This window comes from Nansenia antarctica (assembly GCF_963989245.1).
Source record: "Nansenia antarctica genome assembly, chromosome: 7".
In the NCBI taxonomy this organism is placed as follows: domain Eukaryota; kingdom Metazoa; phylum Chordata; class Actinopteri; order Argentiniformes; family Microstomatidae; genus Nansenia; species Nansenia antarctica.
Genome location: NC_137677.1, coordinates 12,235,242 through 12,247,741, shown reverse-complemented (window position 1 = coordinate 12,247,741; position 12,500 = coordinate 12,235,242). Strand labels below are relative to the sequence as shown.

General features: G+C 45.0%; 2 protein-coding genes across 2 annotated transcripts in view; one reads left to right on the top strand and one right to left on the bottom strand.

The window, feature by feature from the left end:
• LOC308161783 (nucleotide sugar transporter SLC35D2-like) overlaps window positions 1-1,610 on the top strand; it is a 10,152-nt gene extending 8,542 nt beyond the window's left edge. The window contains exon 12 of the mRNA XM_080535854.1: window positions 1,318-1,610. Within this exon, the coding sequence (XP_080391980.1) occupies window positions 1,318-1,423 (106 nt within the window). The 3' untranslated portion in view covers window positions 1,424-1,610. The remainder of the gene's footprint in view (window positions 1-1,317) is intronic.
• Window positions 1,611-3,846: 2,236 nt separating this feature from the next.
• The window catches only part of LOC308163066 (transmembrane protein 205), a 10,998-nt gene continuing 2,344 nt past the window's right edge, over window positions 3,847-12,500 (bottom strand). Inside the window, exons 2-4 of the mRNA XM_080537246.1 lie at window positions 9,298-9,525; window positions 8,927-9,090; window positions 3,847-6,251 (exon numbers count right to left, since the gene is read on the bottom strand). Coding sequence (XP_080393372.1) covers window positions 5,949-6,251; window positions 8,927-9,090; window positions 9,298-9,397 — 567 coding nt within the window. The 5' untranslated portion in view covers window positions 9,398-9,525 and the 3' untranslated portion in view covers window positions 3,847-5,948. The remainder of the gene's footprint in view (window positions 6,252-8,926; window positions 9,091-9,297; window positions 9,526-12,500) is intronic.

Below are 12,500 nucleotides of genomic sequence, written 5' to 3'. Positions count from 1 at the left end.
AACTGAAGCGTTGTTGACTGTATTTGGTCCAGATTTTAACTAAGTGACCCTTTTAGTCACTAAATTGGTAACTAGTGTAAATAGTTTCTGTATAGACCTTTGCAAATGTTCCTTTTTTATTATTATTATTATGGTTTAGTTTGATTGGGTACAGTTGCACTCACTGAACACTTTATTAGGAACACTGTACTAATACTGGGTAGGGCCTCCCTTTGCTCTCAAAAGAGCCTCGGTTCTTCGTGGCATTGATTCCACAAGATGTTGGAAACATTCCATTTGAGATTCTGGCCCATGAGGACATGATTGCATCACGCAATGCCTGCAGACTTTTCAGGTGCACTTTCAAGCTACGAATCTCCCGTTCGAACACATCCCAAAGGATGATGCGCGGAGAGACACATTCACGGCAAGCAACCTGTTTTTTACGAAGTAAGACCAGACAAACCGGATGAGTACCCCATGGGTTCCCCACCCTGCAGATAAACACATGTGTCCTGGTTCTGCTCGGAGCAGTGACCTGTGGCGCCACACACCCAGCAGGTTGTTCCTCTGTGCTCCCCTCAGGCAGCAGGGACAGCAGCCAGAGACACACACCAACACACTGATAGTGTAGATTTGTCTTGCCTTAAATGTATATGTTACGGTACATGTGGGAAAACTAGGGTTAGGGTTAGGTGCTAGGGTGCTACGGTTAGGGGTAGGGTTAGACATGCCAGCATGTACCAAGTCGACATAGCACCTAACCCTAACCCTAGTTTTCCCACACGTACCGTATTCCCACATGTACTGTAACATATATAATTCAATAATTGATCTCATTTAAAAAAAACAAATGTTGCCTCTATACTACATATAGACATATTCTGTCTTTTTTTATATGTACCCGCAATGGAGCCAACCCCCAAGCAAAAGTATCTCCCACGATTGTATTCATATAACTGGATTGCTAGGGGTAGTGGTGGTCTAGTGGATAGTGAGTTGGACTTGTGATCAGAAGGTTGTGAGTTCAAATCCCGCCTGAAACCACACCACTACTAGTGTGCCCTTGAGTAAGGCACTTAGCCCTCAGTTACTCCAGGGGGAATGTCCCTGTAATTCGTAACTGTAAGTCGCTTTGGATAAAGGCGTCTGCTAAATGGCAAAATTATTATTGCTAAATGAAGATCTTGTGTCCTACGCTGGATATTGGGTCACCCTGATGTTGCGTCACACAGCAGAAGAGATATTACCCATCATTCAGTTGGAGGCGTTGCCTGTTGCCTGGAGGTTACAGTACACTGTACATACAGCTAATGCACGTGTCTGTTTTTGTATTAGTATTGCAGGCAGCCTGGTGTACTCCTATATCACCTTGACGGAGGAGCAGTCCAGTAAGCAGAGTGAAATCGCCAAGCTGGAGATAAAGGGGAAGGTGGTTGTATGACAAGACACTGGAGGAGAGATCTCCCACCTTTTTCTTTTTTAACAAACAAGAGAACTTATCTATTTTTGGTACGCCTTTATATTTATTGAATGTTTTAGCGGTTGTGCTGTTAGTGGAGAACCATGGGAATTCTTATCTCCAGATGGAGAAGGAGCGATTCATATTCACCAGAACCTTCACTGGACCCCCTCAGGCTGTCATGGTAACAGGCTCCTCCCGGGCCGAGACGAGCCCCCGCTGGGATCCATTTTTTAAAGGGTGTTTTGTAATCTGTTGTTCTGTTGGTTATTTTAGTTATAAGAAGGGAGGATTGGGAGGCTTGTTTTGTAATGATGATGTCATTTATGATTTCATAATATTCCAAAACGAACTAATGTTCTCTGAGGGAACATTATGTATGGGGGTGTGTTTGGGAAGGAGTGTGTGTGTGTGTGTGTGCTTGCAAACGTCGAACGATGGTTGAATGCTTTTGTTGTTCATCGTCTTCGTTCGGAAAAAAAAGGTTCTGAAAGGATTGACTGTTTACATTTTTGCTCCTTCAGTATTATAGACCGTCTGGGTTTTCTAAAAGGGTTTTCAAGACTGAATGGTTCTCTGTTCAGAAGCAACATGCAGTCGTTATGTTTCCTTTATACGTATCATGTTGAAATCTTGTAATTTGCTGTTACAATAATGTTGTTACTGCACTTTTAACAGTTGTATAGACAGCGATGGGAAAAGGGTAACTTTAGGATGCCTTACTGTGAAGCACCACCAGGGGTATGGGTTAGTGATGGGGTTAAGTTAACCTTATAGAAAAGTACAGGTCAGGGTCAAGGGTCATTGTTCTAAACAGTTATCAGACCAGTCAGGTATGACAATATTCACCTTTTTTTAAATCTTTTGTTTTGTATCTGCCACGTCTGTCTGTCTACTCAAAGATTTTTTCATTTGAGTGTACTTTTTTGTATTTATTATTTTGTTACAGATCTGTGTAAGTCGCAGGGGTGCAAACTTTCAGCAAAATTCTCAGTATTTACCTCAAAATAGGTCATCCACATGAATCGTGTTGATCTCCCCCCAAAAAACTACGGGGTTCTTAGGTGCCATCTAAGTCACATGGTGAGCTAACATCTTCCTGTCTACTAAACTCTGCTGCTGTTGAAATAACTTTTTTAGCTTCAGGCAGCTAGGTACAATTCCAGGCAGCACGGAGAACACAGTCACAGTAAACAATCTGTTTTCAAAAGTATTTCTGCAGGTGTTAACGTCAGGGCTTCCGCTACTTACATGCGCATTATTGTTAGACCACCACAAGCAAAAAACAACTGTTGTCACCTTTTTGGGCCATAACCAGTTTGCACCCCTGAAGTTGAGTGAATTGTTTAGTAACTGCTGATGTCTTGAGTGTTGAGATGCTGATAAAAAAAAAAAAAAAGACCAGAACAAATACTAGAATAAAAGAAATTACCTCAACTTCAAACCCCTTCCTACTGTCGTCGCTGTGTTCAATGTTCACCATCGAAATGGGTTCCCTGGCTGACAGTCAACATAACAACATGAGGCAGTCAAGAGCAGTTAGACGAGGGAGTCGAGACTGAGTGTTTATCAGGCCCACGGCCAACACCAACCCCCCAGGGGAGACGGAGGCTCCGAGGCCTAGCTAATCACCCTCTGGAATGTGTTCCAGTCTCACCCTCGAGGAGACGGCCCTAGCCCTGAGGAGACACAGCCAGACCGAGGGAGGATCGCTTATCAGCATAACATTTGGTATTCACACTGTTTTAGGTTTGAAGAATCTGACGTATTTTCCTCCATTCCTTGCCTTTGCCGTCCTTGAAGGACACAAGAAAAGAAAATACTTTGGGAGATTCTCCCTGACGTTCACTGAAGGCTGAGCGTTCCCCCTGACGGTCCATCTACACAGTGATCCTCTCAGGTGGTAGGGGTTGGATAGAAACCTGACTGGTGGAGAGGCTGGACTCTGCACCCGGTCCACAGCCTTTATTGCCTCTAATAAAAGGATTAAAGACGTTCTCGTGGGCTAACAGTAGTGAAGGGCTTTTTTTTGTAATGACAAACAAGCCCCATTGACTCTGGGACTTCCACTCCCCTGCCCACCCCTCTGACACACACACACACAACTGACAGGGTCATTTATATTAGTTTGACATTACTCTAATTTAAAGCCTACATCATTATTGTTCTATTGATCCTTTTGCCATTGTCTTTTTAAACTATTTCTGCTTATATATTGTTATTTTGCTTACATATGTTTATGTTTATATTTGTTTTGTATGCACCAACCTCACCAAATAAATTTCCTCTATGTGGAAATATACTAGGCAATAAAAAGAATTGATTCAGATTTATGGGAATGGGTGTCAACTGTTGACAGTCAGTCAACACAACAGATAACCACACACACGTTGGTTCATTTCTGAATGTATTTCATACAAAATACAAAGCACCCCATTATGTCAAAAAAGGAACATTGATACAAACCCACTCCTGTACGTGGAACACACTTGATACATACAGACCTCCTGATCCCCTGGCTGAGTAGAGGATAGAGCGTTTAAGGCAAAACATCTTATGCTGAAACACATCCACCGTTTTAATCATGAAGCACCTTAACAGACCACACACTCCAACCTGATTCAGTAACACACCACCATATACATAGTCTGTACACGTCCTCACACCCACACTGTTTCATACACACAAATATGGCTTTCATATTCATACATAAACATCAGAGGGCTCGTCACACATTTCAATTCACTTAGGAAATATCATTAGCATGATTTACATGGTGGACTGGCATCTGATTGGCTCTCACCAGCTGCCATTACATTGCATCGACCTCTGGTCTGATGTGCTGTACACACTAACATGTACACTAACACAGAAACCTGTCTCACACACACACACAGCGGTTTATACTCTAGGCTGTGAAAGAGGGGGGGGCATTCCACAGAAATGCCAGAGGGACACTGCAGCCCTGTACCCAGCCTTACAGTACATATACACACACACACACAGACGCGCACGCACGGCTACAGGGGACCTAGACACAGCCAACAGCACTGCTAGACATAATTTCGAAAGCAAAAATCATGAATTTAAAATCATTTTAAAATGTAAAAAAAAAAATGTGTTCTTAAAGCTTTCCTGTGAACAGAACTGTGAAACCAGAGCAGGATTCCAGAGGAATGACGTCCCTGTGCACAAACAGTCCACCAACAACACATCAGACCAGACAACAAGACGGGCTGGAACCAGTTAAAATAACAAACCATGTCGTAGCACAACTATACAGTACTCTTTTTTTCTGCATTCCTGCTGTATCTGGACTTGGAGAGGAATTTGGGGCCTTGAATTCACCGTGTTCAACAGTTAGCAGTTGAACGAGCCTGGAGGACATCCTGAAGAAGTCACACCCTCGACCCCATTTTTTTCGTCACCGGGTGATCACAGACTTTACCATCAATGTCTGATGTCCACATGCATTGTTAACGAGACGTAGAGAGAGGCATCAGCTTCAGCCATAGGTCAGAGCATAAACTCCTTCGCAAGACGATTTATCTTAACGTGAGGGCTTGGGGAACCATGACACCACTCGTGTTGACTTTATTTGATCATGTCCATGACTTCGAAAATAATCATTGGGAATAAAGGAATGTCTTGTGTTTGACCCGTCATCTATTCTTCAGTGTTTTATTTTCATATTCTATAGTTGGTAACCCTGACGTGATCTTTCTCAGAGGTCTGACACATAGTTTGGGTCAGATGCACCTTCAGAAAACGAACATGTTTATTCATCCTGGTTTTGGACAGCAAAACTCCCCGTTTCCATGAGAATGTTTTAGTCTGGGCTTGGGTGAACTGACCTGTTTAGACTTAAGTTTATGTATCAGTAATTATGTTATTATAGTTAATGTAAACGTAAAAAAGGACACACTTACCAACACACGGGCAATAGCTGAGAGTCTCGTTTGTTTGCTCAAGAGAGGATCCAGATTTAAATCTAACGTCAAAAACGGTGATATGTTTGGTTGTGTCACAAGACGCAGAAGCAGACAAAACCTTAACTCTAACCCTAACCAAACTCTAACCCTAACCAAACCCTTAACCCTAACCAAACCCTTAACCCTAACCCTAACCAAACTCTAACCCTAACCAAACCCTTAACCCAAACCAAATTGGTAACAATTGGGAAATTCAACATTAGACTCTCCCAAAACGTGGAGGGTAGGAGTGCACGTGGTGGGTAACACCCCTATTCTAGGTGAAAGGTCTGGTATGTATGGAGCTACAGGCTTGCCTGGTTATGTCTGCCTGTCTGTCTGTCTGTCTGTCTGCCTGTCTGCCTGTCTGCCTGTCTGCCTGTCTGCCTGCCTGTCTGCCTGTCTGCCTCTCTGCTCTCTCAACCCTCACACCATAGAGGTGGAGCCTTGATTACACAGCCTCTTTAAAAGGTAATACAACAACAATACAAACATTGACTTAAAATGCCCACAGAAACGTCAGTTTAGGTAGGTGGTTATAAAGTGGCAAGGTTCTCAGCCATGTAGTAGAGGCTGTAGGCGTTGCAGGTGATGCAGCAGAGGTTGCAGAGGGAGGACAGCAGCCGGTAGAGCCACAGACGGCCGCTCAGGCGCTTGTATTTGTCGTCCGCCTCGCACAGCTTTGCGTACGCCTCCCGGTTGGAGGACTGGCCGATGTCCTGGCCCAGCCCGCAGGCCTGCTCCACCAGGTGCATGTCGGCCATGATCTCTGACGTCATCTGGCCGAACCACTGGGCGTTGATGGCCGCCACCGTCACGCACACGAAGAACACGAAGATCTGGGGTGAGAGAAGGGGTAGTGGTGGTCTAGTGGATAGTGAGTTGGACTTGGGATCGGAAGGTTGTGAGTTCAAATCCCGCCTGAAGCCACACCACTACTAGTGTGCCCTTGGGTAAGGCACTTAGCCCTCAGTTACTCCAGGGGGAATGTCCCTGTAATTCGTAATTGTAAGTCGCTTTGGATAAAAGCGTCTGCTAAATGGCAAAATTATTAAATTAAATTAGAGAGAGGAGGAGCAGAGAGAGGAGGAGGGAGAAGAGGAGAGAGGAGGAGGAGAGAGAGGATGGGAGAGTAGGGAGGAGAGAGAGGAGGAGGGAGAAGAGGAGAGAGGAGGAGGAGAGAGAGGAGGAGAGAGAGGATGAGAGAGTAGGGAGGAGAGGAGGAGAGAGTAGGAGGGAGAGGAGAGAGTAGGAGAGAGTAGGAGAGGAGAGAGAGAGGAGGATAGAGATGAAGAGTGAGAGAGAGAGGAGAGAGTAGAGAGGAAAGAGTAGGAGAGAGAAAAGAGTAGGAGAGGAGAGAGTAGGAGAGAGGAAAGAGTAGGAGAGGAGATAGAGTAGGAGAAGAAAGAGTAGGAGAGAAGAGAGAGGAAGAGAGAGAGAGTAGGAGAGAGAAGAGAGAGAGAGTAGGAGAGAGAGAGAGATGAGGAGAGAGAAAGAAGGAGTAGGAGAGAGAGAGGAGAGTAGATTTTAGAGAGACTAAGGCCCGATCCCAATTCACCCCTAGCCCTTCGTTTTCACCCCTATGGCTCGATTTGCGCGTTCACGTTTAGGGCGAGGGCTGTCTCAATTCATATTTCATCGAGGGCTAGGGGTAAGGGGGAGGGCTAACTATCCCTTCGTTTCGAGGGATTTCAGGACCACACTAGCTTCGAAGGGCTAACGGTACGCTACCCCTTGATACCAGGATGCATTGCGAATCATCTACAGAAATCTTATGTCGCTCTATTCAATGCGGAAATGTCATTTTACTTTCTCTGTAATTACTTATTAATAAAGATTTGAAAAATTATGATAACCATCGTATTGTCTTAGTTTAATGTCATTACAATGCATTATAGACCTTTTATTTATAACAAGCTTAACCCAAAAATCGCTTTTATGTCGGTGCTGTGTCTAACGTTACAGTAACGCAACGCTGCATGACAGTCGAGCATTTCAGAGATTACAGTCTTAAATCAATTATTACCTGTGGCGTTTGACAGCGGATGATGGTACACATATGTAAAGTTATCTATCAAACGTTCATCTGACTACATGATGCGCATTTTGACCTATTTCCACCCGCAATCTAATCCGAGCAGTTGTTATTAGGTAATATTATTAATGGGTTGTATCATTCATTTCAATGCATTATAGACCTTTTCTTTATAACAAGCACAACAACAACAAAACGTTATCATTCCGATATAAGTGTGTCTAACGTTACAAGCTGATTTGTGCATGACAGCCGCGCATTGACATATTTCCATGTCTGATGGCATATGACACGCGAAATGTAACAGTTAAGGATACGCGTAAAGGATGATGATCTATCACCGTTCGACTCTACTGAGAAATGTTTCCGCTTATTTGTCATCTCTCCTTCACGGGCAAATGTGTCCGTGTCCCCAAGAGATCCTCTTTCTACGTTTTTGACCACCACTATGATGGATTGATTTTTGGATTCTAGACGACGAATTGTTCTGAGAAAGGCGCTTGGTAACGTGATTTTTGGACAACGCTTTATGACTACTGATGGACTCGTGTGTATGTGGTGGCTGAGGATTGAGTCACAGGTATCTTTGGAGGAACATTGTGCGCTGACAGATGGTTAATACTCTGTGTTTTGGTTGGAGTCATTCATTGCCATTATTGCGATGTCCACAAAAAATACATCGCTGACGGAAGAGACTAAAAAAAGGAACGTCTAACTACAGTGTGTTGATAACAAACGAAAAAAGATCCTTATAGCACACGCAACAGAAATAAACACAGCTGAAGGCATTGCGAGATGTGAGAATTCGCCGGCAACACAACGCGTCACCCGTACCGCGTCAAACCACTGTTGATGACGTAGGCGCCGTGAAGGGCTGTCCCAATTCAAAGGGCTGAGATTTGAAGGGGTAGGGCTTGTGACGTATTCGAAGGCAAGGCCTTCGAATCGAGTGACACTCGAAAACGAGCCGTAGGGGTAGAAAAGGGAATTGGGATCGGGCCTAAATCAATCCAGATTCTGACTCCATGTGTATGTTTTCATATGTGACAGGGTGTGGTGAAAAAGTCCCCAAGTAGGACAAGCACATTTTTCAGTTACATTTTTTATGAAGTGCAGATTGTATCTGAAAATAATTAGAACATTTGAATGTTGGTACACCTCCTAAAACTGTTGTTTATTATGTTGAGTGGGCTCTTCAACACAATATGAAAGAAACCCAATGGAAAACACATTTTGGTCATTTGCGCGACTTGAGAATTGCTGACATGCAGACCTTTTCACCAGACCGTGTCACATATGTATTAATGGATGTGGAAAGCATCCTGTCTTGTCTGTCACTAATTAATCATTCAAACTTGATCACAAAACAACGATTCTGACTCAAGAATTATCCCCTGGACATTGTCATCTACAAACACCCCCACCCCCTCCCCCAACACTAGTATTGCATGATGTACCCCCCCCTAACCACACACATACCTGAAAGGCCTCCCTGTCGTCCAGCATGTCGCTGGGATGGTAGACGGCGTAGAGGGTGAGGTTGAGGAAGGCGCAGGCCGAGCCCAGGTGGAGGTAGAAAGGCACCAGGCGACTCTGGATGAAGCCAAACGTGTGTCTGTTCAGGTGGTTGTTCATCACAAAGCCTGCACACACAGGGAACACAACCCCACATCACATCAAGGTTCATTTGTCATATACACACAACACGGACATAGACGATGCAATGAAATGCTTAGTGCATGTCTACACACATCAGACCAGGGGGTTAAAGACAAGTCTACACCCCACCCATCAGACCAGGGGGTTAAAGACATGTCTACACCCCACCCATCAGGCCAGGGGGTACTGACCTGAGATGAAGGTGACCCAGATCTGCATGCCCCAGTAGGTGGACAGCAGAACCAGCTGCAGCAGCTTGGCCGTGACGCTGGGCTCTCCGTCGGTGGGCATCGCTTCCCTGGTGACCCTGCTCCCGTCCCCGCCTCCAACCACCAACCACAGCTCACACAGCGGAACACCGTCCTCTCAGCCTCTCTCTCTCTCTCTCTCTCTCAGTGGAGTAGTTGTCTGACGGCTGTCTGTGACAGAGAAGGGGGCAGGTGGGCCAGGGAGGAAGGGGGTTGGGGAGGAGGGTTAGTTTTAGTAGGTTTTGTCAACCCTCTTGATTTATTTGAAAGTTAAAAAGAGACACATGTACATAAAATCACAGTGTGACGCTCAATAACTAATGAGGAGAAAACACAGAAAAGTCAGAGGCTTATTTCCACTGTGGTCCTCTTCGACATGACAGACAACTTTTAAACAAGGCATCCAGAAAACAAAAGCAGGCCCTCTCTCTGTCTCGGTCTCTCTCTCTCTTTCTTTCTCTCTCGCTCTCTCTCTCTCTCTCTCTCTCTCTCTCTCTCTTTTTCTCCCTCAAGAAATGGGAGTGTTGAATACTGTACCTAGTGTACTGTAACGAGTGTTTGCGTGACACACACAGGCATTTTCAGACCGATAACTCTCCGGTTAACTACTGTTAACTCCCCGCCGCCCCTAGAAGTTAGAAACCAATAAGGAGGAATACATGTGCCATTCACTAATGATATACCATAGCAAACTAATGTTCTGCTGGAAATGCTGTTTGGTTATTTTCTACCAGTCAGTCTAGCTGCTCTCTGTCCCAGTAACCTGCATCGTTGGCTGCATGGCTGAATGCAGGTTTCTGGAACAGAGGGCAGCCGGACTGACCGACCAACAGGAAATAACAAAACAGCATTTCCAGTAGAACTTTAGGTTACTATGGTATTTTCCTATTATAAGGGATGTATTTTATTATTTTTTACAACAGCTTAATCGATTAACAATTAGCAAATAGAAAAACAAGTTCCAGAAGTCTTATTTGGGTAGTAGAAAAAAGTTTAAGGATTGATAGATGTGCTGGGTTGTTGAAAGGAAGTGAGTCTTATTTTAGTAGAGGACACAGTTATGGTTTGATTGGTGGGTTGGATGGATGGATGGATGGATGGATGGATGGATGGATGGATGGATGGATGGATGGATGAATTGATAGATGATAGATACTGAGATCGTTAGGCAGATGAAGTTAGATAAATGATGGAAAGACGGGAGAGGGATAGATAGATGGAAGCTGGTTTGGTTGGATGGATGAATGGATAGATGATAGAAAGTATGGATGGAAGAGAGAGGGGAGGTATAGAATGCATCATAGGAACTCAATGATCCTCATAGACACCCATGTTCGTTCATGCAACTTAAAAAAGCTATTTAGTATCAAAACTCACTTAAGTGGAGTCAGTCTATACATGATTAAAATGTGAAAAAGTGGACAAACAATTTTTTTCGAGTGGGGCATTCCCACTCATATCCTTCCTCCTATTGTGACAGAGACAGTAGAGACTTGACAGGAAGGATAGGTGAGAGAGAGAGAGAAGGGATGACATGCAGGACACGTCCGCGGCCAGAATCGAACCGGGAACCCCGCGGCCACGTCCACTGCGCCACCCAAGCGCCCCAACAATGACATTGTTGACATTTAGCAGACACTTTTATCCAAAGTGACTTACAACAAGTAGGCTACATTTGTCTAAAGTGAATGATCAGTCTCATAAGAACCAAATCTATGCTAGGACCTGGGGCCACTGGCAGTCACAATGCTAGAAGGATTATTATTATTATCATCATTATTATTAGCCTATATTATTAACAGTAGAAGAACTGCAGGGGTAGTGGGGGGTGAAGAGGTCTTTAGGAGAGACAGTCAAGGTGTAGCCTGAAGAGGTGGAGGTCTTCAGTCTGCGGTGACACTATCCCCCCCCCCCCCCCCCCCCCGTACAGCTTCTCTACTGTAAAGAAGGGGGGGGGAAAGAAAAGAAAAAAGCTAGCATTGTGAGTGCCAATGGCCCCTGGTCCTAGCATAGACTGATGTATCGATGATTCAGTGAATCACTTACTGTACACAATTTACAGTTTGTTGTGAGTCGCTTTGGATAAAGGCGTCTGCTAAAACGTAAAAAATGTAGCCTAAATAAAGTAAAGTGAGCATGGGCTCAATGGGGAGTTGTAGGCTGGCACTGGTCCAAGGTCCCGTTGGCTAAGTCTGAGATAGCTGGGAAACTCTTAAGATCTCAAGGTAACGCAAGTCGCCGAGGCCGAAATGTTTCACCCATTTCCAAGGAGCGCATGAACGCAGCATTAGTATTGCTGGGCCCTACATAGACGGCCTCCTGTCCTATCAGCATGTCCCATGATACTTCACTCTTGTCTCAGTCTCCCTCACATGCCAGTTCACCAGTGAGTTGTAATGAGGCAGACCTGGAGCAGACCTCATACTGAGTCAACTGGACTTCAAGCTGCAGAAACAGGTACTGGCCCACACTGCCCCCTCCTGCCCACTGTCACTTACTACATCACACACAGGTACAATGCTGCCCCCCGTAGTACATCACAGGTACTACACCCACAGCACAGCACACTTGGGCCGCGTTTGTAAATTCACCGGAGTGCATACTGGGTTCAACGTCACACTGGAAAGTAATTTGAAGTCCCAGGGCGGAGGCGGAGGAGGAGGAGGAGGAGCGGGAGGAGGAGGGGGCGGAGGAGGGGGAGGAGGAGGGGGAGGAGGAGGAGGAGGAGGAGGAGGAGGAGGGGGAGGAGGAGGAGGAGGGGGAGGAGGAGGAGGAGGAGGAGGAAGAGGAGGAGGAGGAGAAGAAGTAGGAGGAGAAGAAGTCTCAGATAAAATCAATTGAGAACAAATTCTCATTTCCAATGATGACCAGATGGCCAAGAGGCCCTGGCAAGAATAACAATGCGCCTGTCCTCCCAATTTCTACGTCCAACAGCCTCCCCTGTTCTGAACACTGTGGTCACTGCATTATTATGATTACACTTTATTGTAACCTTGCACTTGTCTTTACAGAACAGCTGACAAACAGGAGAAAGAGGTAAGCAGTGTTCTACTGTATCTTACTCAGGTCAAAGCAAGACTTTTTATTTATTATTAGATTCAACCTTTGTCATTGCAGAGTACAACAAAATGTATTTTTTGTTCTAG